This window comes from Poromitra crassiceps (genome assembly GCF_964638095.1).
Source record: "Poromitra crassiceps genome assembly, chromosome: 26".
Taxonomy (NCBI): Eukaryota; Metazoa; Chordata; class Actinopteri; order Beryciformes; family Melamphaidae; genus Poromitra; species Poromitra crassiceps.
Window position 1 is genome coordinate 10,902,951 of NC_139640.1, and position 25,639 is coordinate 10,928,589.

Here is a 25,639-nt window from a genome sequence, read left to right on the forward strand (position 1 = left end):
AGAATAACATTTTGTTAAGGTTGCTGTGAGACATGGTGGATTTACGTGCGGATACTTAATGTCCAAGACACACTTGGTAAACTGAAGTCTCGATAACTAGGAACGCTGTAGCACTTGATAGCTGAGTGTGCAAGTTCGAAGATGGAAACTGTGCAGAAGGTTGTCGTGAGATGAATCTATTAACAACTACTGAGGACTTGCAGAGCAAACCTTTATAGGTCCCGAATATGACATCACCTTGAGTTATGACATCATCAGTGAGACCATCAGAGAGGCATGATTTAAGACACTTATGAATCATGACATCATCACCGTCTGTGACATCATCAGTGATCTATGACATCATAGTAGGAATGATGACATCATCCTAACACATTTAGAATTTTGGATCGTTTACACTGACTTCAAGGTGGTTGAAATTATTTTTCGGGATGGTTCCGGGGCAGCGATTTCATTCTGCTGCTGCTGTTGTTTTGGTAAAAGTAATGCAAAAGTAGTGTAATAAGTAACGAGTTACTCTACACAGAAAGTAATATTGTAAAGTAACATTACTTTCAAATGAAAGTAACTAGTGATATAAAGTATATTACATTTTGAAAGTAACTTGCCCAACACTGGAGTTATATGATCAAACTTCTTAGTTCTAGTTAGAATTCTAGCAGTGGCGTTTTGCACGAGTTGTAATTTATTTGTGCTACAAAGTGGAAGGCCAGAGAATAAGACATTACAGTAGTCGAGTCTAGATGAAACAAAGGCGTGTATTAAGGTTTCGGCATCCGTTGCATTTAGCAAGGGACGGATCTTTGAGATATTGCGAAGATGAAAGAAAGCTATTTTAGTGATATCCTTAATGTGAACATCGAATAAAAGAGCAGAATCAAAGGTAACACCTAGGTTTTTCACCTTTGAGTTTGGAGTAATTACGCAGTTCTCAATATTCAGACTAAGATCATTGAGATCAGTAACACAGCAAGTCAGCAGACATGTTGCAACATACTTTAATAGCTTGCAGACATTGTCAAGGCAGTCACAGCTGCTAATGCATTTGCCATTTATTACTGGTTTATTACACAAACGCGTTCATTCCCAGTTGTTTGCGGGTCAGTCATACTGGCTTTGGGTGTCGTATCCACTGAACTTTGCCCTCTGGGACACCTGGGAAAACACAAAGTGATGCCATTATCTAGAGGGTTTCATGAGTGATGTGTATATACTGTGCAGTAGATGCTTTCAATATTATATTGTATGAGCGCTGCTTTTAAACTACACACGTGTAGAGGTGTTTAGTCTTGTGATATGCTACTACGAACATGGTTTACCTGTTTTCCCCCCATGGCTTATATTTGCGTAAGTCACCTCTAGTGCCTCCTTCAGCTCCACTTCCTCCCCCATGGTGTAATCAACATGCCTTGCACCCCTGTTTTCCCCACATAGAAACAAGCAGTGAATGTTATATCAATGATTTATGATATGCCATCACTATACGGTCTGTTCTGTATGCCATCACTATACGGTCTGTTCTGGTACATGCAATCTCTATACTTGCCTTTTGGTGGCGCAGAATTTCCAAAATAATGTACCACCAAGTACTAGCACCAATACAAATCCAACTCCTCCATAGATTGTTGACAGCAAAGACGATTCACCTGCCACAGATAAATAATAATGCCATTAAATAAATGGGATTTAAAACAGCGGCTTAGTTAGGGCAGGGCAGTGCAAATGCAAAGCGTATACGCCTTATAAGGATCACTTGCCTCGAATTGAAAGTTTGTGGAAGCTGCTTCCGTGCACATTGGTCGTATTGCAGAGGATACCATCACTCATGTTTGTGCTCTTTGGCCCCATGAGAATTGATGTCAGGATCCTCCCATTGAGCTGAGAGCTGAAATTGAGCGTCTGATTATTATGGTCTGTGTTGAGAGGTGTCCAGACGACGCTGGCCGCCGGATGTGAGTCCACCACACACTCACACCTGATGACCTCATGGACCACCAAACATGACGACTGTGACAAGATAACTGGGCCATCTGAGAGAGAGAAAGGGAGAGAGAGAGATGGATCTTATGTTATGTTGTATAAATCTACTTTCAAAGGGCACTATGTCATAGATACAACTTTGACTCATTTCCTCCTCCACAGGTCTCAGGCACAGCACCCCCACCCCTCCCACCCCTCCCATCCCCTTGTGCAGTGTTGGGGGTAACTCATTACAAAAGTAACATATTACATGTAATATATTACTTTTAGTAGTAACTTAGTAATATAACTTATTACTTTTAGGATTTCAGTAATTATTATACCAGTTACTTTGTCAAGTAACTCAAGTTACAAATTGAGTAAAACATTTTTTAATCAAGGCACATATTTAAATAAAGATACAATCATTTCTTAATCAAATTGTCTGTTTTTATTCAAATAACCACTACAGATGACAATAATAAAGGAAAATAATAATATTTAGAATTTTAGATTGTTTACACTGACTTCAAGGCGGATGACATTATTTTTCGGGATGGTTCCGCGGCAGCGATGTCATTCTGCTGCTGCTGTTGTTTTGGTGAAAGTAATGCAAAAGTACTGTAATAAGTAACGAGTTACTCTAAACAGACAGTAATATTGTAAAGTAACTTATTACTTTCAAATGAGAGTAACTAGTAATATGTAGTACATTACATTTTGAAAGTAACTTGCCCAACACTGCCCTTGTGTGACAACAATGCAATGTAATATATATCACAATGCAAAGTACTGTAATCAGTAATATTGCTTTGACATTTGCTTTTTAGCCTTGCGATCAAGGCGTTTTAGCCTTCATAGCTGATATTATACATGGTCATTTTGTTCTATGGAGCAATACAAATTTACTTATCGTCCCTTCATATCATAAAAATCCACTAAACTAAATTTGGGAGAGAGTTGTTCATGCTAAACTCTATATAATGATAGAAACAGCATAACCGCATGGATACATCCTTCCAGTAGCGCATACATTCCACATTTACTGCCGTGATTGGAGATTCAGTCTCTCCCATCTCATTCCCGGCCAAACAGCGGAAGGATTGGGTATCTCTGGTGAGCTGTGGGAGGCTGAGATGCTCTGAAGTCTCACTGAGCTGGATGCTGCGCTCCCCCTGCACAAGGTACCATCTGAAGAGGCTCAGAGGGTGGCCCTGAGCATGGCAGAAGAGCGTGGCAGTCTCTCCCAACATGGGGCGGGCCGGTGACTGGCCAATGGACACATTGGTTGGAGGGGCTGGAAGATATAAGGTAAAGGTAAAGCCCCACTGATTGTCACACAAATATATGAATGAAATTGAAACAATAGTAGTTATCATAAATGAGACAGCGTACCCATCACTATTTCACAAGATGTCCATGCAAATGATGCTACCGGCACTTTTAAATTACACTTTTAAAATTGTTCTAGCATTCTAGCAAGAAAGATTTGTGGCTCAGAAATAAACATAATTCTACACAGTCAGACTTTGTTGTCATTGAACTCTGATTGATTGCACCGTGTCGTGGTTGTATGGAAGCGCGAATCCCATATGTGTATCGAAATGTACGGTGAGATAAGCAGATCCTCCCATCACTAATGAAAAAGTATCTGAGCAAGTGCACTCCCTCAGCAATATCAGCCTGAAATATGGCACAGTGAAGGCTGGGAAGAGTGTGAGAGAAGGTGAGAGACCCAAGACAGGATTTTGAGATCATTCACTACCTTTCACGAAGACTGTGAGGAGACGTTCCCGCTGACCGTGGGTGTTGTTGACCACACAGCTCACAGACATGTTCTCAGCAGCAGCTGCAGTGGACCAGGTCTCCTCCACTGTGTGATACGGAGAGGCTGTTGAGGCCGAGGTGGAGACTCTGCGTTTTCCATCTACCATCCAGTACACTGCAGCCAACGGACGAGCCTTGGCAGCACACCGGCAAACCATGTGGCCAACGTGGTACGAGCAGCTGGACTCGGGCAAAACGGCTGGCTCGTCTGAGTTCAATCAAGTGCGTGATGAATTATGTCATGGAGGATTTGGGTCAGTATTTGAATGTAATGAGTATTATTTTACATAACTGATCGATTCAACTCAATTAGGGAGAACTCACATTCAGCTGTGACCACAAAAGCAAGTGAAGAACTGGCCCGGCCCAGAGTGTTGACCGCTGTGCAGTGAAATGTGTTCTGGTCAGGGTCCAGGACGGTGACTGTGATGGTCCCTGCACTGTGGTTCAGAGCGGTGAGAAGTCCAGCCTTCAGACCGTACCATATGAAGGAGCTGGCGGGGGGATTAGCATCACTGGCACATGCTAGGGACACATTAGCACCAAGCTGAAGCACTGTCTTGTCCGCAGAGACGTTCACAGACTTGGGAGAATCTGTAAAAAAAAAAAATGAGAGGGGAGGTTTCAATTTCAATTTCAATTTCAATTTATGTATTTGTTCGATAGGGGACAGGTCTACATTAATGAACATTAAAAAAAAAAAAAAAATGCACGACAATTGCAGTCACAAGACTGATTTCCATTGTTAGTCCCCCTGCCAGATGATACAGGCTTAGAGTCCTGATAGGGGTAAAAAATAACAGTGCAACAAATACATATTTAAAATGTAAACACAATGCAAAGTGCAAGTATGCAGAAATATACAATCAGATACTAAGAACCTGAGTTTGAGATCTACATAGCTAAGTGTAAAGTGCAAAGTACAAATATACAGGAATATACAATCAGATACTAAAACCTGAGTTTGGGATCAACATACAGCTAAAATGTAAGATCTACATAGAAGACTTACTCAACAGATATAAGAGAAAGAAAATAAAAAATACAGAGAACACACATATCCATACAGTATAAGCATACTGGTAGTGATGATGCAACTCTAGGACCAAATAGAAATGGAACTGTGTCACATGATCTTGCATGCAAGGTCAGCGTTTGTTCCATGTATGCTAGAGACACGTCTGCTGCAATATCCCACTTGACTTTTTTAGCGTGAGCACTCTTCCTCATGTTGGTGTTCATCACACAAGCCAAGGTCACTGTGGGTTTCCTTTCTTACACTAGCCGCTTCAAATATATCTTGGTAGAAACAGTGAAGTCTAAATGTAACAGAGGTATTCGTCATTGCAAAATGGCACCATCTACTGCATACAGTAGATCTAACACCTATTCTCAGCATCCCAATGCTGCATCTGACCGTAATTGCTACGATGCAGTGGCATGGTGGTCAGCAACAGCATTGGGGTCAATTCAATCAATCAATCAATTCCAATGAGAAATTGGAAGTGAATTGGAATTTCAGGAAGTTTAGTGAAATTAATATTTTTTTTCTTGCCGGATATCTGAGATTATACTGAATATCATGCAATGTTAAAGCATAACATGATATTGTAATATATAATTGAATGCTGCATTTGATTTGTTTAACTGTCTTTTATTTGATCCATAATGTTTGCTTTATCACCGAGGCTGTACACAAGAAGGGGCAGAGCAGACTATTTCTTGAGGAAGCTCGGTTCCTTCAAGGTGTGCAGCAGGATGATGCAGACCTTCTACCAGTCTGTTGTGGCAAGTGCCATCCTCTTCACAGCCATCAGTTGGGGCAGCAGCATCAGAGCCAGAGACTCCAAGAAACTGAACAAACTGATAAAGAGAGCTGGCTCTGTGCTGGGAACTACTCTGGAGCCCCTGGAGGTGGTGGTGGAGAGGAGGATGCTGGAGAAAGTGCTCAAAATAATGGACAATGTGACACACCCCCTACACGACCTACTGACTGGACAACTGAGTGTGTTCAGTCAGAGGCTCCAGCAGCTCTCCTGCACTAAAGAGTGTTACAGGACAACAGAGTGTGTTCAGTCAGAGGCTCCAGCAGCTCTCCTGCACTAAAGAGCGTTACAGGACAACAGAGTGTGTTCAGTCAGAGGCTCCAGCAGCTCTCCTGCACTAAAGAGCGTTACAGGACAACAGAGTGTGTTCAGTCAGAGGCTCCAGCAGCTCTCCTGCACTAAAGAGCGTTACAGGACAACAGAGTGTGTTCAGTCAGAGGCTCCAGCAGCTCTCCTGCACTAAAGAGCGTTACAGGACAACAGAGTGTGTTCAGTCAGAGGCTCCAGCAGCTCTCCTGCACTAAAGAGTGTTACAGGACAACAGAGTGTGTTCAGTCAGAGGCTCCAGCAGCTCTCCTGCACTAAAGAGCGTTACAGGACAACAGAGTGTGTTCAGTCAGAGGCTCCAGCAGCTCTCCTGCACTAAAGAGCGTTACAGGACAACAGAGTGTGTTCAGTCAGAGGCTCCAGCAGCTCTCCTGCACTAAAGAGCGTTACAGGACAACAGAGTGTGTTCAGTCAGAGGCTCCAGCAGCTCTCCTGCACTAAAGAGCGTTACAGGACAACAGAGTGTGTTCAGTCAGAGGCTCCAGCAGCTCTCCTGCACTAAAGAGCGTTACAGGACAACAGAGTGTGTTCAGTCAGAGGCTCCAGCAGCTCTCCTGCACTAAAGAGCGTTACAGGACAACAGAGTGTGTTCAGTCAGAGGCTCCAGCAGCTCTCCTGCACTAAAGAGCGTTACAGGACAACAGAGTGTGTTCAGTCAGAGGCTCCAGCAGCTCTCCTGCACTAAAGAGTGTTACAGGACAACAGAGTGTGTTCAGTCAGAGGCTCCAGCAGCTCTCCTGCACTAAAGAGCGTTACAGGACAACAGAGTGTGTTCAGTCAGAGGCTCCAGCAGCTCTCCTGCACTAAAGAGCGTTACAGGACAACAGAGTGTGTTCAGTCAGAGGCTCCAGCAGCTCTCCTGCACTAAAGAGCGTTACAGGACAACAGAGTGTGTTCAGTCAGAGGCTCCAGCAGCTCTCCTGCACTAAAGAGCGTTACAGGACAACAGAGTGTGTTCAGTCAGAGGCTCCAGCAGCTCTCCTGCACTAAAGAGCGTTACAGGACAACAGAGTGTGTTCAGTCAGAGGCTCCAGCAGCTCTCCTGCACTAAAGAGCGTTACAGGACAACAGAGTGTGTTCAGTCAGAGGCTCCAGCAGCTCTCCTGCACTAAAGAGCGTTACAGGACAACAGAGTGTGTTCAGTCAGAGGCTCCAGCAGCTCTCCTGCACTAAAGAGCGTTACAGGACAACAGAGTGTGTTCAGTCAGAGGCTCCAGCAGCTCTCCTGCACTAAAGAGTGTTACAGGACAACAGAGTGTGTTCAGTCAGAGGCTCCAGCAGCTCTCCTGCACTAAAGAGTGTTACAGGACAACAGAGTGTGTTCAGTCAGAGGCTCCAGCAGCTCTCCTGCACTAAAGAGTGTTACAGGACAACAGAGTGTGTTCAGTCAGAGGCTCCAGCAGCTCTCCTGCACTAAAGAGTGTTACAGGACAACAGAGTGTGTTCAGTCAGAGGCTCCAGCAGCTCTCCTGCACTAAAGAGTGTTACAGGACAACAGAGTGTGTTCAGTCAGAGGCTCCAGCAGCTCTCCTGCACTAAAGAGTGTTACAGGACAACAGAGTGTGTTCAGTCAGAGGCTCCAGCAGCTCTCCTGCACTAAAGAGTGTTACAGGACAACAGAGTGTGTTCAGTCAGAGGCTCCAGCAGCTCTCCTGCACTAAAGAGCGTTACAGGACAACAGAGTGTGTTCAGTCAGAGGCTCCAGCAGCTCTCCTGCACTAAAGAGCGTTACAGGACAACAGAGTGTGTTCAGTCAGAGGCTCCAGCAGCTCTCCTGCACTAAAGAGTGTTACAGGACAACAGAGTGTGTTCAGTCAGAGGCTCCAGCAGCTCTCCTGCACTAAAGAGTGTTACAGGACAACAGAGTGTGTTCAGTCAGAGGCTCCAGCAGCTCTCCTGCACTAAAGAGTGTTATAGGACAACAGAGTGTGTTCAGTCAGAGGCTCCAGCAGCTCTCCTGCACTAAAGAGTGTTACAGGACAACAGAGTGTGTTCAGTCAGAGGCTCCAGCAGCTCTCCTGCACTAAAGAGCGTTACAGGACAACAGAGTGTGTTCAGTCAGAGGCTCCAGCAGCTCTCCTGCACTAAAGAGCGTTACAGGACAACAGAGTGTGTTCAGTCAGAGGCTCCAGCAGCTCTCCTGCACTAAAGAGTGTTACAGGACAACAGAGTGTGTTCAGTCAGAGGCTCCAGCAGCTCTCCTGCACTAAAGAGTGTTACAGGACAACAGAGTGTGTTCAGTCAGAGGCTCCAGCAGCTCTCCTGCACTAAAGAGTGTTACAGGACAACAGAGTGTGTTCAGTCAGAGGCTCCAGCAGCTCTCCTGCACTAAAGAGTGTTACAGGACAACAGAGTGTGTTCAGTCAGAGGCTCCAGCAGCTCTCCTGCACTAAAGAGCGTTACAGGACAACAGAGTGTGTTCAGTCAGAGGCTCCAGCAGCTCTCCTGCACTAAAGAGCGTTACAGGACAACAGAGTGTGTTCAGTCAGAGGCTCCAGCAGCTCTCCTGCACTAAAGAGCGTTACAGGACAACAGAGTGTGTTCAGTCAGAGGCTCCAGCAGCTCTCCTGCACTAAAGAGCGTTACAGGACAACAGAGTGTGTTCAGTCAGAGGCTCCAGCAGCTCTCCTGCACTAAAGAGCGTTACAGGAGCTCTTTTGTGCCCACTGCAATTAGCATATATAATAAGTGGCGTACATGCAGGGAGAGCAGACTCCTCCTTTCACTCCCTCTCTCCCTCTCTCCTCCACACCCCTCCCATAGATACGCTGGTGAACCCTCATTTCATCATTGCTGTTGCTGTATGTCACTTTATAATTATAATGATGTGGCACAATGTCCATTTTGGCCACATAGAGCACATGCTCGCTACAGCTGTTAATTACAGGTCAATTTATTTTTTTATCTGATTTTATTTAACGTTATTGTAGATAGGATAACTTAAATGCTGTGCTTTCTTGACATGTTTCTGACATGGTATCTATGTCTGACATATTTTTGACATTGGCTTTTTCTTTTTGTGTGTTTTTTACTGAGATGTACTGACATTGGCTTCTGCTGTAACACAAGAATGTCCTCCAGGGGATTAATAAAGTACTCTATCTATCTATCTATCTATAATGTTTAGCGAGTCAAGACCAACTCTCTTAGAAGTGGGATTTCATTGAATTGAATGGAATTCAGTTCCCCGTCATCCCAAATCATTTCCAAGCATGTTTCCCTGGAGCTGGATGAATGGCCTAAAATGGTAAATGGCCTGCATTTATATAGCGCTTTAATCCAAAGCGCTTTACAGTCAGTAGGTACATTCACCCATTCACACACCGATGGCGGTTACCACGCAGGGTGCTGGCACACCCAACGGGAGCAATTTGGGGTTCAGTGTCTTGCCCAAGGACACTTCGACATGCAGACTGGAGGAGCCGGGAATCGAACCACCGACCTCTTTTATCCAAAGCGATTAGTGGACGACCCGCTCTACCTCCTGAGCTACAGGCGCCAATTCCAATTCCAACTCCAGAAAGTGAATTGGAATTTTCCATACATTCTCAATTCAATGCATGAATGGCCGCAACCAGTGAGACACACACATCTGACCCTTCTTTTTGAATGCTGGTATTTCCAAAACAAAAGCAGGTTGACCGTATCAGGGTCATGTAGAGAACGTAACACTGGCATGACCATATCAGGGTCATGTAGAGAACGTAACACTGGGATGACCGTATCAGGGTCATGTAGAGAACGTAACACTGGCATGACCGTATCAGGGTCATGTAGAGAACGTAACACTGGGATGGACTCACAGCTCACGTTGAGGACTGTGTCCTCGGTGGCGGTCTGTCCTCCTGGGTGTGTGACCGTACACCCCACTGCCTTCCCATGATCCTCTGCTTCGGCAGTGAAGGTTATGATTGAGAGTGAGCGCCAGCGTCCGTCTCCCTGGTCTGTGTTCCTCACTGCCACCTCGCCCCTGTGCTGCCCAAAGGACAGGGAGGGAGGTGCTAAGGGACAGGAGTGACTGACCTCACAGGAAACCCTGACAGCACCTCCCGCCACAAGCTCCTCACTGACCGTCATCGCTGGTTTAGTTGCTATTTCTGTCAAGACGAAAAGGAAGCAGATACAAAATATAAACACATGAGAGAAAAATTACTTTCAAAAAGGTAGAGGACGCACATTTTATGAATTTCACAACATTTCAACTAGGGCTGAGCAATAATTCAACATCATTGTTTAGCATTGGAATCATATTGTGATATCATGCTACCCAATTCCGTTGTCCAAGTTGATGATAACAAGCATTTAATTGCTGAATAATAAATTAATTGACAAAATTAAGTTTGAAACAAGATTAGGAAATGTCATTGTTTTATGTGACATTACACATAACATGTGGTTCAATGCAATGAGATTGTGACATGTTGAAAGATTCTTATGATTATTGATGATGTTGATTTCAACGATACCCCTAATTTCAAGTACACATTTAAAAGAGGATACATTATCTAGCCCCCAGATAGGATTGCTCATAATCATACCCTTTGATTGAAAGACATTCTTGAGGTACTTTAATGCGAGCTGACCTGAGACTACCAGGGTCACCACCTTCTGGTAGAATTTAAACCTGGCATCATCAATCCAAGGATAGATGGCCTCTCCGTTGTGCTGTGGTGTCACATCGGTGATCAGCAAGGTGCAGGTACCGTTGGGGACATTTCCCAGCAGCTTGGTTCTGCCTCTGAAGTGCTCCTCTACAGCCTTGGGCCGTGCGACGCTGTAGACCAGGGGGTAGTTTCTGGGCACCTGGGAGTAGAGGTACCAGGAGGCGTGGAGGGGGGTGTGAGAGGCTGGGTGAGTGAAGGAACACGGGACGATTGCACAAGACCCAGTCAAGGCAGACACCTGGCTCGGCATGGTGATGCCCCATTTGTCAGCCGTCACCAGTACGCTCCAGATCACTAGAAACAGAAGAGCAGCCTGATCAAGGTGCATGGTACTGAGAGAATGTTGGGATATGATCCTAATATGATGGGTGGAAGGATATTCCTGTTACTGTAGCCTAATTGAGTAGCTTTTTGGTGTATTTGTCCTCTTTTAGTAGGCTATTGCTTTTAAGTCGGTATTTTCTTTACTCAAGTACATTTTACTTTAGTATTGTAGTTCACTATTTTGAATCACATCCATTACAGAGTACAAATTGTGTCGCTCTCTATAAACACATTAGACACTAGTAAATTGGCCAATTGTGGATGCATTCAAAGTCAGTATTTACTTTACTTTGTTTGCGTTATTTTGTCATTTCCAATTTTTTCCCAATTAATCAAATCTAGTTTGAAGTCTGTCCTCTCCTCTTGTCATGTGAGAATTGTAGAGATTTTTCTCTTAAGAAAAAAGAAACAAAACTCTACAACAAAACTAGCCTACTTCTACGTGGTCATCAGGTCCATGGAGAGAACAAAATGAAATCCTGAGAAAAAACGCTGAATTCTTCTATACTGCCATCTCACTGATAGCAAGTATTGCATCCACATAAATCACTCATCTTGTTAGTAGATCACAGTTCCAAGTATTTTGAAAACTGTACAGGTAAAAAGAAAATGGGTGACTTGTTTTCTTAGGGAAAAAATACCTTGAATGACAAGGAAGTGAGGTCCTCTAGGAAAGCCCATGGCCATGACCTGGTAAGCATAATGGGAAATAAAATGGAAAGACAACCTTTGTGGATGGGAAGTATTACAAGTTTGGAATTGATCCATCTATTTGGAATGTAAACATGTTTTTCATGTTGTCCACATTCAGCCAATATATAATACCCTGACATTAGGAAATGCACTTACCTCAGATGTTATTTGTACCCTCTGTTGGATGGATGAAAAGCTTTTTCCACATTCAATCCAATCCTCTTCTGCTTTTTCACGTGTGGTCTGGTCAAACCAATTTCACAACCGCCTGTCCGCCTCACACTAAAATCAAAAACATTTGACAATTAGATGCACCAAACAGCTGTCTGACACCAACGTGTCATGCAGCTAAGATCAATCACAGCAGGAGAGTGACAGAGAGAGATTAGCTCAACAATAGGCCGGCGAATGGAAGGAAGCTAAATGTTACAGCCAAGTCATGCTCAAGGCCAAGTGATATAGGAACAATGTATCATTTTCCATTACTATCAGTAGGCTATGTCCTAAACATTAAAGGAACACTCCGCCCATTTTCAACCAGCTTTGTATCATTAGAACATCAGTAGCATATCAGAAAACTGTAAACTGTTTTGAAGTCTGTCATTTAATTTGACAGTTATTGAGTGTTAAAGTGTGGACCAGTGACATCACTGGTCCACACTAACTCAAATGAATAACTCATTAACTCAAATCAACTCTCAATAACTGTCAAATTATTCATTCATCTAGTTTGACAGTTATTGAGAGTTGATTTGAGTTAATGAGTTATTAATTTGAGTTAGTGTGGACCAGTGATGTCACTGGTCCACACTTTAACACTCAATAACTGTCAAATTAAATGACAGACTTCAAAACCGTTTAGTTTTCTGATATACTACTGATGTTCTAATGATACAAAGCTGGTTGAAAATGGGTGGAGTGTTCCTTTAAGGTGAGTTAAAAAATGCACAACGTGATACCAGGAGCAATGTATCAGCTATAAGATGTCTATTTTTTCTTTATTTGAGCATCTGAAGATTCTGAACCTGAAGGGAAAGTATAACGGCACCTGTCCTGTCCAACTCAAAATGGAGTTTTAAGCACATCTCACCTTTAAACATTTCAAATCAAATGAAACATAAAAAAATACAATGGTAAATATAGAAATTAACATAAGTCATTGCAGAAAATGAACACATGAATCAAATAAAGCCATTTAAATAATATTAGATACATTTCATGGACTGTTAAGTCTATGGTTAAATTGAACGGTGTCAGGGAAAGATATTTTTGGTGCAAAATGTGGACATGTAAGGTGAACCATATGGTTATATCTGCGGTTTAAATGAACTGTCATGAACTTGTGAAACTATAGTGAACAACAAGAGGAAGGGAGTTCTTGAAATATCTATTATCATGAAAAGTGTACCATAGGACATCCTGTAATTCCAGCAATAGAATCATCGCTATACCCACAAAAACAGGAAACTGCCTTCAGCAAATGGGCTTGCCTCATAATCTGGCTAAATAAATGAATGGATACAAAGTAAAGTTACAATTTCATTTATTGTAGATAAATAATGTTACAAATTGACACATTTAAAAGATTATGACATAGGATGATTGCACAAGTAGCATCAATGGAATCAATAGTGTAGGCCACCAACCAACAGTCTAGTTAAAATGACAATGATAAAAATATAAAATAAGATACATTAAAATACAACACATTAAAAACAAAAACATGGCATACACAACAGAATTCTTATTTGTCCTTCATACAGTTGTTGCAAATCTGACAGGCGGAGGAGGGACGAATGTGGGGAGAGGCACTGATCTTTCAGACGGAGCCTGAAAGAAAGCAGACACAAGCTTGTTCATTTGTACATGGACAAAACAAAAGAAAACAATCTTCCACTTAGGCATCTTTCATTAGCCATGGTACCTACGTGCTGTAATATGTTGTAATCTGGGGGAGACTTCAGCCCGCCTGTCAACAATTTATGAGGAGTTTTATCTGGTTGTGTCGCCACTGCCTGTGGGGGAAGAGAATGAAGCTCAAACCACCATCCAAAAGCACAGACAGAATTTATTTGCTGGGTAAATTCTAATGGTGAATAGATAGGCCCAGTCAAAAGACAAAAAAAATATTATATAAATATATATATACACACATATATACACTAGCAGTCAAAAGACACCTGATTGAATATATACACTAGCAGTCAAAAGACACACCTGATTGAATATATATATACTTTAAAGAATCTAGTTTTGCAACACTTTTTTGCTCATTGCATAATTCCATTTGTGTCATTTCATAGTTTTTATAGTTTTGATGTATTTAGTATTATTCTAAATGCGGATAATAATACAAAATGTGTTGTCCAAAATTTTGTGATAAGTATTTGGAGTGTGATAAGTAGAGTCTGGCCATCGTCCATCATGTTTAGCTCTATGGATTCTAACTACCTCGCTAGTGTGTCTGCACTGATGCCATCAAAACAAAATTCCTGAACTTTTTTTGTCGAGTGAATGAGGCGATTGTGAATCCAACCTTCTCAACTGCTCTGGACACTGGATATCTTGTCTGCCGACCTAAGAAACGCACAAGGAATGTAAGAAAAAAAGAATAATGTTAAAAGTTGTCATAATGTTCAAAAATGGTCACCGTGTTTGAAAACTAGACTCAGATTTGGTGGTGATGATGAAGGATGGTTACTTTTCTTCTTGAAGTAGTAGACACAGAAGTAGATGAGACCAATGAGGAGGAGGAGGAAGAGGAGGCTGCAGGGAATTCCAGCTGCAATGCCGGCAATGGCCGGACCACTCAGCCCCTCGCCTAATATCACCAGAACACACCAGGATTTCGCTGTGGTACCATGAATCAACCCTTTCATTAAATAGGTGACGCTTACACACAATATAGTCATTTAACATACCTGGTCCAATTCTGTGCGTCTCGGACGGTTCTCCCTCAGTCATTCCAGCTCGGGGGATGACCCGAAACCTGTATGTAGATTTGGGATCCAGGACCGAGACGTCCGCGCTCCGAGCAGAGCCGGGTTTCCGCTGGATCGAGCGATATTCATTTGAGCCACCTTTAGTTTGGCTGCCGTTATGATTGTTGCTGAGGAGATCTGGTCCTTTCATTTGGATGTCAAAACCTGTGTAGGAGCAAATGTGATTGTGTTTTTTTTTATTGTTATTTAAGGCATTTACGACAAGAGCAAATAAATCCCTGACCCGTCACCTGACTAGATTGGGCAAAAACCTTGTTATTCTATACAAAGAGTGACTGGCAAATCAACAAAAACTGACATTTGCCTACCAGACTAGTTTCGACACACACACACACACACACACCCTTGTTCAGCCAGTGGCTTCACACATTAAGCACTATTTACACCCCTATCTTCTATGTTTAGAGTTTCTGCTTTCAACACTGTGCTGTTATTCTTCCTGGGCAGTTTTTGCTGATACGTACAAACTAAGAACAGGAGGGCTGGGTTTCTGCCTGATAAGAGATATTCCCATCGAAACAAATGAATCTGGAACCAGCCGTCATCCCAGAGCAATAACTGCCTTACCTGTAACGACAGAGGTAGACAGGACCTCCCAGGTCAACGTGATGACGGTTCCATCTTGATTAGGGAACAGACTGGAATCTGAGATGGTCGGTCCTGGAGAGGGAAAGGTTGGGGGGTGGTGGTGGTGGTGGGGGGGGGGGGGGTGTGAGACAGAGAGGGGTATCAAAAGAGGGAGAGGGAGGGGGGGGGCAGGGGGTGGGTATACTGAGACTATGGAGCTTTGTTTAAAGGCAAAGAGCAATCTCAGGTATTACTTAGCTCTCTGTCTGAGGCTCCATTGTGCCTCTCTGCTCTGGTAATTCTAGTACTCCAATTAGAATTTGAAGGCAACAGATTCCTCAGTATTTGAAGACAGCACACAAAGCCTGTGTTGTAACCAGTGTTGGGCAAGTTACTTTCAAAATGTAATATAGTTACTTTCATTTTAAAGTAATAAGTTACTTTACAATATTACTTTCTGTGTAGAGTAACTTGTTACTTATTACACTACTTTTGCATTACTTTTACCAAAACAGCAGCAGCAGAGTGACATTGCTGCCCCGGGAACCATCCCGAATTTTTTTTTCAACTGCCTTGAAGTCAGTGTAAACAATCCAAAAGTCTAAATGTTATTCTTTTCCTTTGTTATTGTCATCTATAGTGGTTATTTGCATAAAAATGCACAGTTTGATTAGGAAATGATTGTATCTTTTTTAAATATGTGCTTTGATTCAATAAAATGTAACTCAATTTGTAACTTGAGTTACTTGACAAAGTAACTGGTATAATATTACTGATATCCTATAAGTAATAAGTTATATTACTGAGTTACTGCTAAAAGTAATATATTACATGTAATATGTTACTTTTGTAATGCGTTACCCCCAACACTGGTTGTAACCTGCAGTATGTATGGTGAGAAACGGACTGAGTCGGCAGACCTTGCAGCAGGGTGCGCCTCCCCCGGCTGCCCAGCGGGTTGCGGCAGGTGCAGGTGTAGTTTTTGAGGAGGAAGCTGCCGACGTCGTAACCTCGAACCCTGAGCTGCGTGGTGTCTGCGCTCAGCTGGTATTTTGTCCCGTTGGTTACGACCTCGCTCCCTCGGGACCATGTGACCACGGCTGTGGGAGAGGCTTCACTGACGCACTGGATGGTGACCACTACTTTGCCTTCCAAGTCAACTGTGGTTCTGACACTTGGCAAGAACTCCATTGGACTACCTGAGGAATATGAGGTTTTACTTCAAGGATAAATTCAGCCATTTTGGACCTATATATAATTTGTCTCTTAGATAGATGTAGTACTTGGAACTGAGCTCCATTGCTCGGCCTCTCGCTGCTAAGAGTCCAAACGGAGCATAAAAGAAAATGCATAAATTAAAATTAAAGAACGGCTTTTCCGATTATCAACCCACTTTGGATCATACAATCTCTGTTTACCTTCTCTCTCTGTTTCCCTTTCTCTGCCTGCAGAAACTCCGCCCCCGCCAGCTGGAAGCCATTAAGGCTCATTAACGCTCTCAATGCATTCTCTATGGATGTGCGCATACTTAAAAAATAAAAAGAAACAATAACAGCCACCCTCGGAGCAGATTCCTCATCTCGAGCAGAGCTTACGCAGTTCCTTTGTGACGTAAAATGCGTCCCAAGGGAACGTTTTGCCAGAGGAGGAAATGGGAGCTCTCCATGAGGAAAGCAGAGAGAGAAGGTTCAGGGCTTAAAATTCACATTGCAAACTAGGGGGGAATTCCCCCCTTATGTTCTTCAGATAGGGGGGGATCTATAGACCTTTGCGGGGATTTTTTCAGGCGATACTATAACCGACAAATACCTACTTCTCCTGTCCAATAAGCGATAATACTGTAATTTCACATTTTTGTATTTAAAAAAAGTAGTTTATGCACACCTGAGTCTAAATTACTATGGCTTTGTCGTGTTTATTCTGCAGACTAAGCCATAGGCTTTTGGTTCTATGAAAGCCTTTATTTTTTTGTATCGAGTAGTAGACTAATAGCATATTATATCAGAAGTATTCTTTGTTTTGTGTTCACAATAGTGATGTCAGATTTGGTTAGGTCAGAGCTATGGAATATTAAATCATCCATCTTTGCTCACTACATCTGCCTTTCTTACTGTCATTACTGGCAACTAAACCTGCAAAATTTTGCATTGGGGAGAGTTCTATTGAAGTGACTATAAACCATCTGTGTGTCGTTTCACTTTTTATTGAAAATGCTTGGACCAGATTTTCACGGCTGCTTTATGAGAAACGCCATTTGAGTGGCATCACTGGCACTCGGCATAAGGAGGATTAACGTTATTATGAACGTCATTATCAGATTATTCATCGTCAATAACGTAACGCTAAACATCACTGACACTGACGTTACTCGATCGGTGTTGGCGTTTCAGCTAGAAGTTGTTCGACTTGTCCCGTTTCTTTTTTCTGAGCGGGTCCCCCTTCGGAGGACGTAGTTTTCCTTTTAAGCCAGCGATCTATCATGTTTGCAAGCAGCGGTCTGTATCCACAGAGAAATCAGCAGAGGAGCGTTGATGTCGAGGGAGGACTGAGGGACTCCCCCATGATGGCGAAGGCTAGGCGAAGGCATGACCCGCCCCTCTCTGCCTCTGATTGGCCTAGTGTCAAACGTTCATCCAATCACATTCGCTTGGCTATCCTGCATCTCTTTCTACAGTCTGTGCTCAGTGGGTCAGACAGACAGCTAAGCACCGTTGCGCACAAACATAGATCGGTCTGTGCAAACCATTGTGGGATTACTCCCCCTTTATAAATTTAAAATATGCGGGAATTCGGGAAAATGTGCGGGATTCCCGCAATCCCGCCCGAATCTTAAGCCCTGAAGGTAAACACTAGCCATGTGCTAATATTACCGAGATTCTAATGATACAAAGTGGGTTGATAATCGGTGAAGCCATCCTTTAACTCCGATTTCACGACAACCACACACACTTTCACTAACAGTAATAAGCAACTAGCAATGGAGCTATAAGTCCAAAATCACCAAACCTATCCTTTAAGGTTGGCTTAATCACTAATGGTCATTATGAAGCGAACGTATTCTTGAAGAACGTATTCTTGTTGAGCCCTCGAGCCAAATAATCATCCAGTAAAAAACCTTAAAAAACTTACGTGCCGTAATATTACACTTATTCTGCTGGAGGGGGTGGGCTGCAATGCAATTGATGGTTTTCCCATTGAGTTCGTCTGAAGCATTCACAGTCAGGCTGAGGTGCCCAGCCTCACTGCTGCTGTTGCTGAGCGCTGGGAAGGAGAGTTGTGGCTTTGGAGCGCCCCCTGACCAGTGACAGTGGTACTTCAGGTCATCGTTATTCACCGACTGAACAGAGCACAGCGGGTTGCCCAGCGGCTTCTCTGTCAAATGAGACAATTCATTATGGATCATTATTTGACTAGAACCAAGCAAGCACTGAAACATAATCAGAATATCTTGCAACTCCAAAAGGAGCTAAGCTTTGGCACAGCAGCCGCATTTTCTTTTTTAGCTTTACCCGCCATGTGTTTAGTTTCTCCGGTTTTGAAAGCGTTTAATAAGTCAGAGGAACTTTTTCAAGAAGACCATGTAATCCTTAACTTAAAGTAAAAATGTGGACATTGCGGCAACATTTCTATTAAGCTCATGTCTACAATGCATTATGAGCACATGCACAAGATTATAATGCATTTATAGGGCTCTATAAAACCTTATAAATGTTTATAATCATGCATGGCAACTTATAACAAGGTTTATAAAGTATTATAAGTAGTGGACATAATGTATTATAATAAACATCAAAAATGCGCTATAGAATGACTTTCTTTGTGAGCTTTAAGTAAAGTGACAGCACTATAAAGTTATATAGCAAGTGTATGCTACTACAGTATAACAGTCATGAAGACTTATGAGCAGTATTTGATGGCTGCAAATAAAACAAATAAGATTATTCTAACACTGTTGGAGGCATAATGCATTGAATGCTGAACTTATAATATGGTTATGTCCACCACTTATAATACACTTCATAAACCATGTTATAAGTTCAAGTTGCCATGCATTATTATTAAAATTGAGTATGTGGGCTCTGTTTGTTTCAAGTTCTGTGTTCGGCCACAGCTATGCTGTTTTACGTGCGATCGGGCTGAAACCTTCAGGGTGTCTAAAGGGCACCCGTGCGGGTGACCCGACGCAGCCAGACTTTTTAATTAGGCTAATTAGCTAATGATGTGATGTCATCAGTGATGATCAAAACGCAGAACAAGCCAGCACACGAGATGTCCTTTTTTATAATTTAATTTACCTCAGTCCGGGGTACAGCACAAACAAGTTTCGGCCCTAGTCACTACACTGATGAAGGCCTAGGGCTGAGGTAAATTAAATGATAAAAAAGGACATCTCGTGTGCTGGCTTGTTCTGCGTTTTGACTTTGTGCTTGTGCCTTGCACCGGACCTTTCTGTTTGACTCGCCGAGTGTGCTCATTTTTCCACTTTTTTGAGTCATCAGTGATGATGTCATCAGTGATGATGTCAAAAGTGATGTCCTAAGGAGGCATTGTGACAAGAATGATCAGTGATGACACACACACGAGGTGGCATTGTGACAAGACTGATCAGTGATGACACACACACACACGAGGTGGCATTGTGACAAGACTGATCAGTGTTGTCATAGGGACACACACAGACACACACACACACGCAGTGGCCGAGTGATGCCCACGCACGCGAGATGCCTAGTAGTTTTATAAAGCCTTATAAATGCATGTCTTATGAATGTGCTCATAATGCATTATGACATGACCTTCATAAAAAGTGTTCCTGAAACGGCTTTACAAGGTTTTCACACGACAACGACATGCACATACTCAAATCTGTTATCTTGTCATTGTCGGTGTAGCCCAATTATAATATTCTTCCAGACACACTTAAGTATGACATTAACATAAATTAAGGCAGGGACTTGCACAATGCGGGATCCTTTCACATGAATACAATATACACAAATGACTGTAATACTCCTGTCTACATACCATAAATGTATACAGTCATGTTCTCCTGGCGCTGCGCTCCACTCTTCTCATTGAGCAGCTTACAGGTGTACACGCCCCCCTGACTGGGCTCTACATTGGTCAGATTCACCACTCCTTTCTGGGCATCAGAGAGCACCTGACCACCAAACAGCCATTGTGCAGACGGCTGTGGGAACCCCTCTGCCTGACAGGAGAGGCTGAGCCAAACCCCAGACATATAGAAGGACTGTGCTGGACTGGCCTCCAGTATTGGCTCGTCTGGTCCGTCTAGGAAGAGAGAAAGAGGTGCCAGATTTAAGATGCAAATAAACTGTCCACAAGCTGGTGCAAAATGGATTTCACACAGTAGTTTTAAGTTAGTGTCAAGTAAGCAGAGGTGGAATGTAACAAAGTACGTTTACTCAAGTAGGCTACTGCACTTAAAATCAAATTTTTAGGTATACTGGCACTTTACTTGAGTACCGTATTTCCATTTATTACTACATTTATTTGATGGCTGTACTAGTTTTACTAGTTACTTTACAGCCAAACAAACATTCTGCAAAACATTCAGTAAGCTCATAATCATAAGTTGCATAGTTAAAACTACCTATGGAGCAGTTAAGACATTACAGGTTAAATTTATCAATAATTTTAACTTTGAAAGGGGTCGTTCTTCAGAATGAGTACTTTTACTTTTTTACTGACAATACTTCTACTTAGGTAAAGTTCTGAATGCAGTACTCTATGAAGTATTTTTCCATTATGGTCTTGCTACTTTTACTTTTCCAACACTGGAAGTAAGAAAATGAGGGATCTCATTTCCACAGACAGGTTTTAGATGATGGACAGTGTCCAGTAAGGACAGATAGTGACGTTTCATCTCAAAGTGATATCTTCCTACACAGCACAGTGACATTCTTGTGGGTTATTCCACTGCTGAAGGGGTTTGTCAGGAACAAGGTGTATTGCCCGGTGTCATTGCGTTTCGGCCAGTTGATCACAAGGCTCTTCTGCTCCACAGAGTAGTGCGAGTTGGTCCTTATCTCCACGCCATTGAAGAACCACTTCCAGTGCTCAGCCTCTCCTTGCAGCATGCTGTACTGCATGGTGAACTTGTCAACTCCCTCTGTGGCATAATCAGGCCGTGTGCTCAGTGTCACATTCTGGATGGATTCTGGGAACGCAAAAGGTGGACAGATGGTGGCAAAGCAGGATGAAACTGTAGTCAAAACATCATGAACAACGACGGCCTTGCAACTTTCTTTCCATTCAAATGTTCTATTGTGTCGTAGACTAATCTTAACCTCGCGTGGTACGCATTACTACAGGCAGGAAGACAGAAGAAGACCCGCCCCGTCTTACGGTGGTCCGCAGTGTTTTCGTTCCCCCATAGAAATGCAGCAGTAGGCAGCCTAACCTCACCAGTCGCTACGAGTTAGAGAAAAAATAAGAAGCATGGACATACCCAACAAAGTATTCAAAGAAGTAGATACTCGCGTCGCCCATGTTTTCTGAACGGAACACAAGAATTGAGCGGAATATTTCCCTGGAGTAGGTCCTACAGCACTTTGGCTCCGGGTCTTCCGCCCATAGCCGGAAGACCCGGAATTAGGTTTTTCCATCCAGGCTAGACTAATCTAGGTCCATTTTAAAAGACAATAAAAACATTAAACTTAATTGGTGCCCACAGGATAAAGTGTCCCTGCCTATGCCTGAGATTATATCATGGCATTTCTTCTTCAGATTGACTGAGTGTTGCCAAAGCATATTATAATACAGCATAAAATAAGGTATAAAATACAGATTGGTATTAGATACTGTAGAGAGAGAGGATAGGAGCCCAGCAAGCACGGACGGACCCGGACAAATCGAGAGAGCCCAATCGGGGCCAGCTCAAGTCATATCATGGCGAGTCAGATCTGGCCAGGATTATCACTGTATCACTATCCAACTCATTTCACTCACCACTGAAATATCCACGAGGATAACTAAATGGTTGCAATCAATCATGTATTTCTCAGCCTGGGCTATTTATTTATCCAAATAAAATAAATATAAAACAAGTTTCTGCCATAATCCTACATAGGCTATATTCGTGTCTCATAGCCTATAGGAGCACTGGGTAAACAAACGTTATGGGTGACACTTGTAAATTTTGAGGGAATTCCTCAATGATTCTTTGAGATTAAGGTTTGAATTAAATTCTTTCATTTTTATTAAAACTGTCCCGACTCCATAGATGTAGCCTATACATGGATGAATACCAGTATAAAAAGAACAAGGGGTCCATGTTTTGAAACGGTAGGCTAGGCTATATTACTCTAACATACAGCAGATAATTTCAGCAAACAGTTAGCTTAGTGGTAGTGGTAGAATAGCGGTTCTGTAAGTTGTAGATCCTGAGTTCAAATCCCACACAGGGTGGTATTATATATTTTTTAAATGTAGCATCAATTGTTAATATGGACATAATTATAGCTTTATGTATAGCAGAATAACTGAACATGCCCATTCATGGTAACGGTCATATTTCGACGTCAGCTTGACGTTCCCGCATAGACGTCTAAATCATCCCCAAATCACCCTGTGATCTGGCCTAGTCCTGAACGTCACTGAAACACGTCATCACAACGTTATCATGATGTAATTTTGCTTGCTGGGAGACAAGGGCTCTGCACCGTGTGCGCCTCAGCCCGAGCTACCAGAACATCCCTTTAGCCAGTAGTTTGGCTCAAATCCTAAACTTAATATTTCATGCATGCAGCCACTGAATGAAGCTTTTGGCAACATAGCCAGCAGCTCAGCAGCTTTGGAAACCATTTTCTCCCACAATCATTTGGCAAACGATTTTCTGCCAACCAGCCGCTGCTGAACCCTGCCTCAGTCTTTGAAAAACACTGCTACAAAAGTTCATCTCCCAGTGAGGAGAACCCCATCAGGAACTCACCATATACTTTCAGAATGAAAGTGGCAGAGGCTGTGCCCAGCCCAGACTTTGTTATCTCCATGGTGTAGTTGTTGCTGTAGCCAAGCTGCACATTGACCAAGACAAGGGATCCATCTGGCTCCATCTTCAGTGTCTCATTGTGGACATTGGGTATGTCTGGGGGAGTGCTGGAGCCGATAGTCCAGGTGACCACAGGCAAACTGCCCATAAACCACCTGACCGCAGGGTCAGAAGCACCACTGAACAACACCGCCAGGGTGGCATTGCTGCTAACTTGGGCATTGACCAGGGGAGGGCCAATGTGGACAACCTGCAGGTCACAGTGTGCACCTGCCAGCATGGAGACAAGGAATTAGTATAAAAAGGAGGAACTATGCACTGGTGGGAAATTTAGGTAAAATACATTTACATATTTTGTCATCTTGAATCTGGTTCAACATGTTTCCCAAACAAACCTATACAGTATTATTATTATGGTTATTATTAATAATAAAAGGGACAATCCCATTGGCCAAGGGCCAGCATGCTCTCATACCGGGTTGAAGTAGTCACACTACCTCCACCTGCAGTCATTGGACATGGCTGTAGGAGGGAATCGAACCCGAGACATATTGGCCTGCAGAACTTTTAAAGTCGAACATGCTAACCAGTCGGCCAATGAGACAATCCTAGGTAATTCCCTTTGTTTTATATTTAAAAAAAATCTGAATGTCCGCAACCTTTTTAAACAGCCTAAACAATGATGCTACGGTAGGATTAATTACAACCAGGTTTGATATAGGGTTTGATAAAGGCCTAGTGAAACTTACCTTGAAAGGTAACACTAAGCGCCATCAACGTCAGCGAAAGCGCACTGAGCCACGCCATCTGGCTGAAATTAAAACACGAGAAAAAAATCGTGGGGCTCGATCACCAACCCAATAGACTAACAACGTTACCTTAGACTAAACAGAGTAGCCTACTAGTGTGTAAATACTTCAGTAAGTCCCAATTTCCAGCATAACGTCACACAGCAATGTCCTTGGAGTCTCTCGCACAGCAGTGAGTGAGTGTGAATCCTCTGGTGCGCTCGAACTGCGCAGGTAACCAGCTGTCATCAGGGCGCGAGAGCAGCTCACCTGTGCCCAGTCAAAGCCTTGATTGTGCACCGTGCACGTGAGACCACACCTCTCATCTAGTAGCCTAATGACCATTGACACAAAACAGAAACAGTGCCTCCCTTATTTCTCCTTTATGGACATAACAACACAATAATAATAAATAATGTAAGACAGATTATTTTATTGCTGTAACACTGAATTTGCCTATTATGCAAAGTGGTGCTCATACTCTCCTAGAACACCCTGAGAAAGTGAAGAGATCTGGATCCCATGAGATGACCCGCAGAGCCTGGTGTCCCATATTATCTTGCAATAATAAATCATTGGAATTAATACAGTAAGAATAATAGTAGAATTAGCCTTGGTAGCCTATAAGCTATCTAATTTATAGCCACAAAGATTATAAGGTGGTTAATGGGTGGGCTATATTGTTAAACAGGTTGGACTGCATGCCATGCCCTTATTGATAGTATTCTGTTACATCACCACACAGCCATTTAGGTAGGAAAATACCAGGTGATTGTGATCAATTAACAGGTGATTACAATCAAGTGACAATTAGGCTACAGCCAATGAGCTGTGTGTATTGTAGCGCCATATTGGTAGGAAAAAGGCTTGTGACATCATCAGAATATTATGTATAGCCTATAACACAAACTACATTAAACAAACGAACAGAATAAAAGGTGCATCGTGACTCTCATGAGAATGTATGGTCTGAAGGTCTTCTTAAAGGAACACTCAGCCGATTTTCAACCAGGGTTATCATTATAAAATCAATAGAAGATATAGGCTATCAGACAACTGTAAACAGTTTTGTAGTCATTAATTTAGTTTGGCAGTTATTGAGAGTTGATTTGAGTTAAGATGTGGACCAGTGATGTCATTCATGCACAAATCACATCACTGGTCCACAATTTAGCCTAACTCAAAATCAACTCTCAATAACCGCCAAACTAAATGAATGACTGCCAAACTGTTTACAGTTGTCTATTTATACTACTGATGTTGTAGCCTAAGGATACAAAGCTGAATGAAAATCAGTGTTCAAGGGCGATGAGCGTACCAGATGCACCCTCACCAATCAGCCTAACGACCCCAACACCAGGCTCCTGCAAGACAGGGCCAGGAGAGTGGGTCAACAAAACAGCTCAAATGATCAGATGTGGGACCCTGGGACAAAATCTTATGGAATGGTCTAATTTGTGTCAGTTTAGGGGTCCTTGACGTGAACAAGTTTGAAAACCACTGTTCTAGAAACCTGCTACAATCACTGGTTCCATGAACTTAATTCCATCTAGATGAAACATAGGCCCCTGGATCTAAAACTACTACTGGATCCAAAAATATCCCTATAGGGAGAATATATTCTTATAAATATATGCTTATTAGCATG

At 42.7% G+C, this 25,639-nt stretch overlaps 2 protein-coding genes across 2 annotated transcripts; both read right to left on the reverse strand.

The window, feature by feature from the left end:
- Positions 1 to 1,749: 1,749 nt before the first annotated feature.
- Positions 1,750 to 10,931, reverse strand: LOC310798945 (myelin-associated glycoprotein-like; the record flags this gene model as incomplete). The annotated part of the gene is made up of 6 exons (XM_083661500.1): positions 1,750 to 2,030; positions 2,993 to 3,256; positions 3,725 to 3,994; positions 4,111 to 4,380; positions 9,743 to 10,036; positions 10,523 to 10,931. The coding sequence occupies 6 exons, from the start codon at positions 10,929 to 10,931 to the stop codon at positions 1,750 to 1,752; spliced, it is 1,788 nt and encodes a 595-aa protein (XP_083517626.1).
- A 2,328-nt stretch (positions 10,932 to 13,259) lies between these two features.
- Positions 13,260 to 24,052, reverse strand: vsig10l (V-set and immunoglobulin domain containing 10 like). Its single transcript, XM_083661334.1, has 12 exons — positions 23,953 to 24,052; positions 23,144 to 23,473; positions 21,098 to 21,370; positions 20,215 to 20,481; positions 18,319 to 18,561; positions 16,110 to 16,388; positions 15,190 to 15,282; positions 14,542 to 14,766; positions 14,322 to 14,441; positions 14,157 to 14,197; positions 13,549 to 13,635; positions 13,260 to 13,450 (listed from the first exon to the last, which is right to left on the reverse strand). The coding sequence occupies exons 1-12, from the start codon at positions 24,008 to 24,010 to the stop codon at positions 13,376 to 13,378; spliced, it is 2,091 nt and encodes a 696-aa protein (XP_083517460.1). The 5' UTR covers positions 24,011 to 24,052; the 3' UTR covers positions 13,260 to 13,375.
- Between the last annotated feature and the right edge of the window lie 1,587 nt (positions 24,053 to 25,639).

Excerpts from the sequence above, each read along its gene's own strand:
- vsig10l (XM_083661334.1), bottom strand. The coding sequence starts at position 24,010 with ATGGCGTGGCTCAGTGCGCTTTCGCTGACGTTGATGGCGCTTAGTGTT. Across the intron at positions 14,198-14,321 it reads CTACTACTTCAAGAAGAAAA|GTCGGCAGACAAGATATCCA; the intron begins GTAACCATCCTT and ends TGCGTTTCTTAG. Across the intron at positions 13,451-13,548 it reads ATTACAACATATTACAGCAC|GCTCCGTCTGAAAGATCAGT; the intron begins GTAGGTACCATG and ends GCTTTCTTTCAG.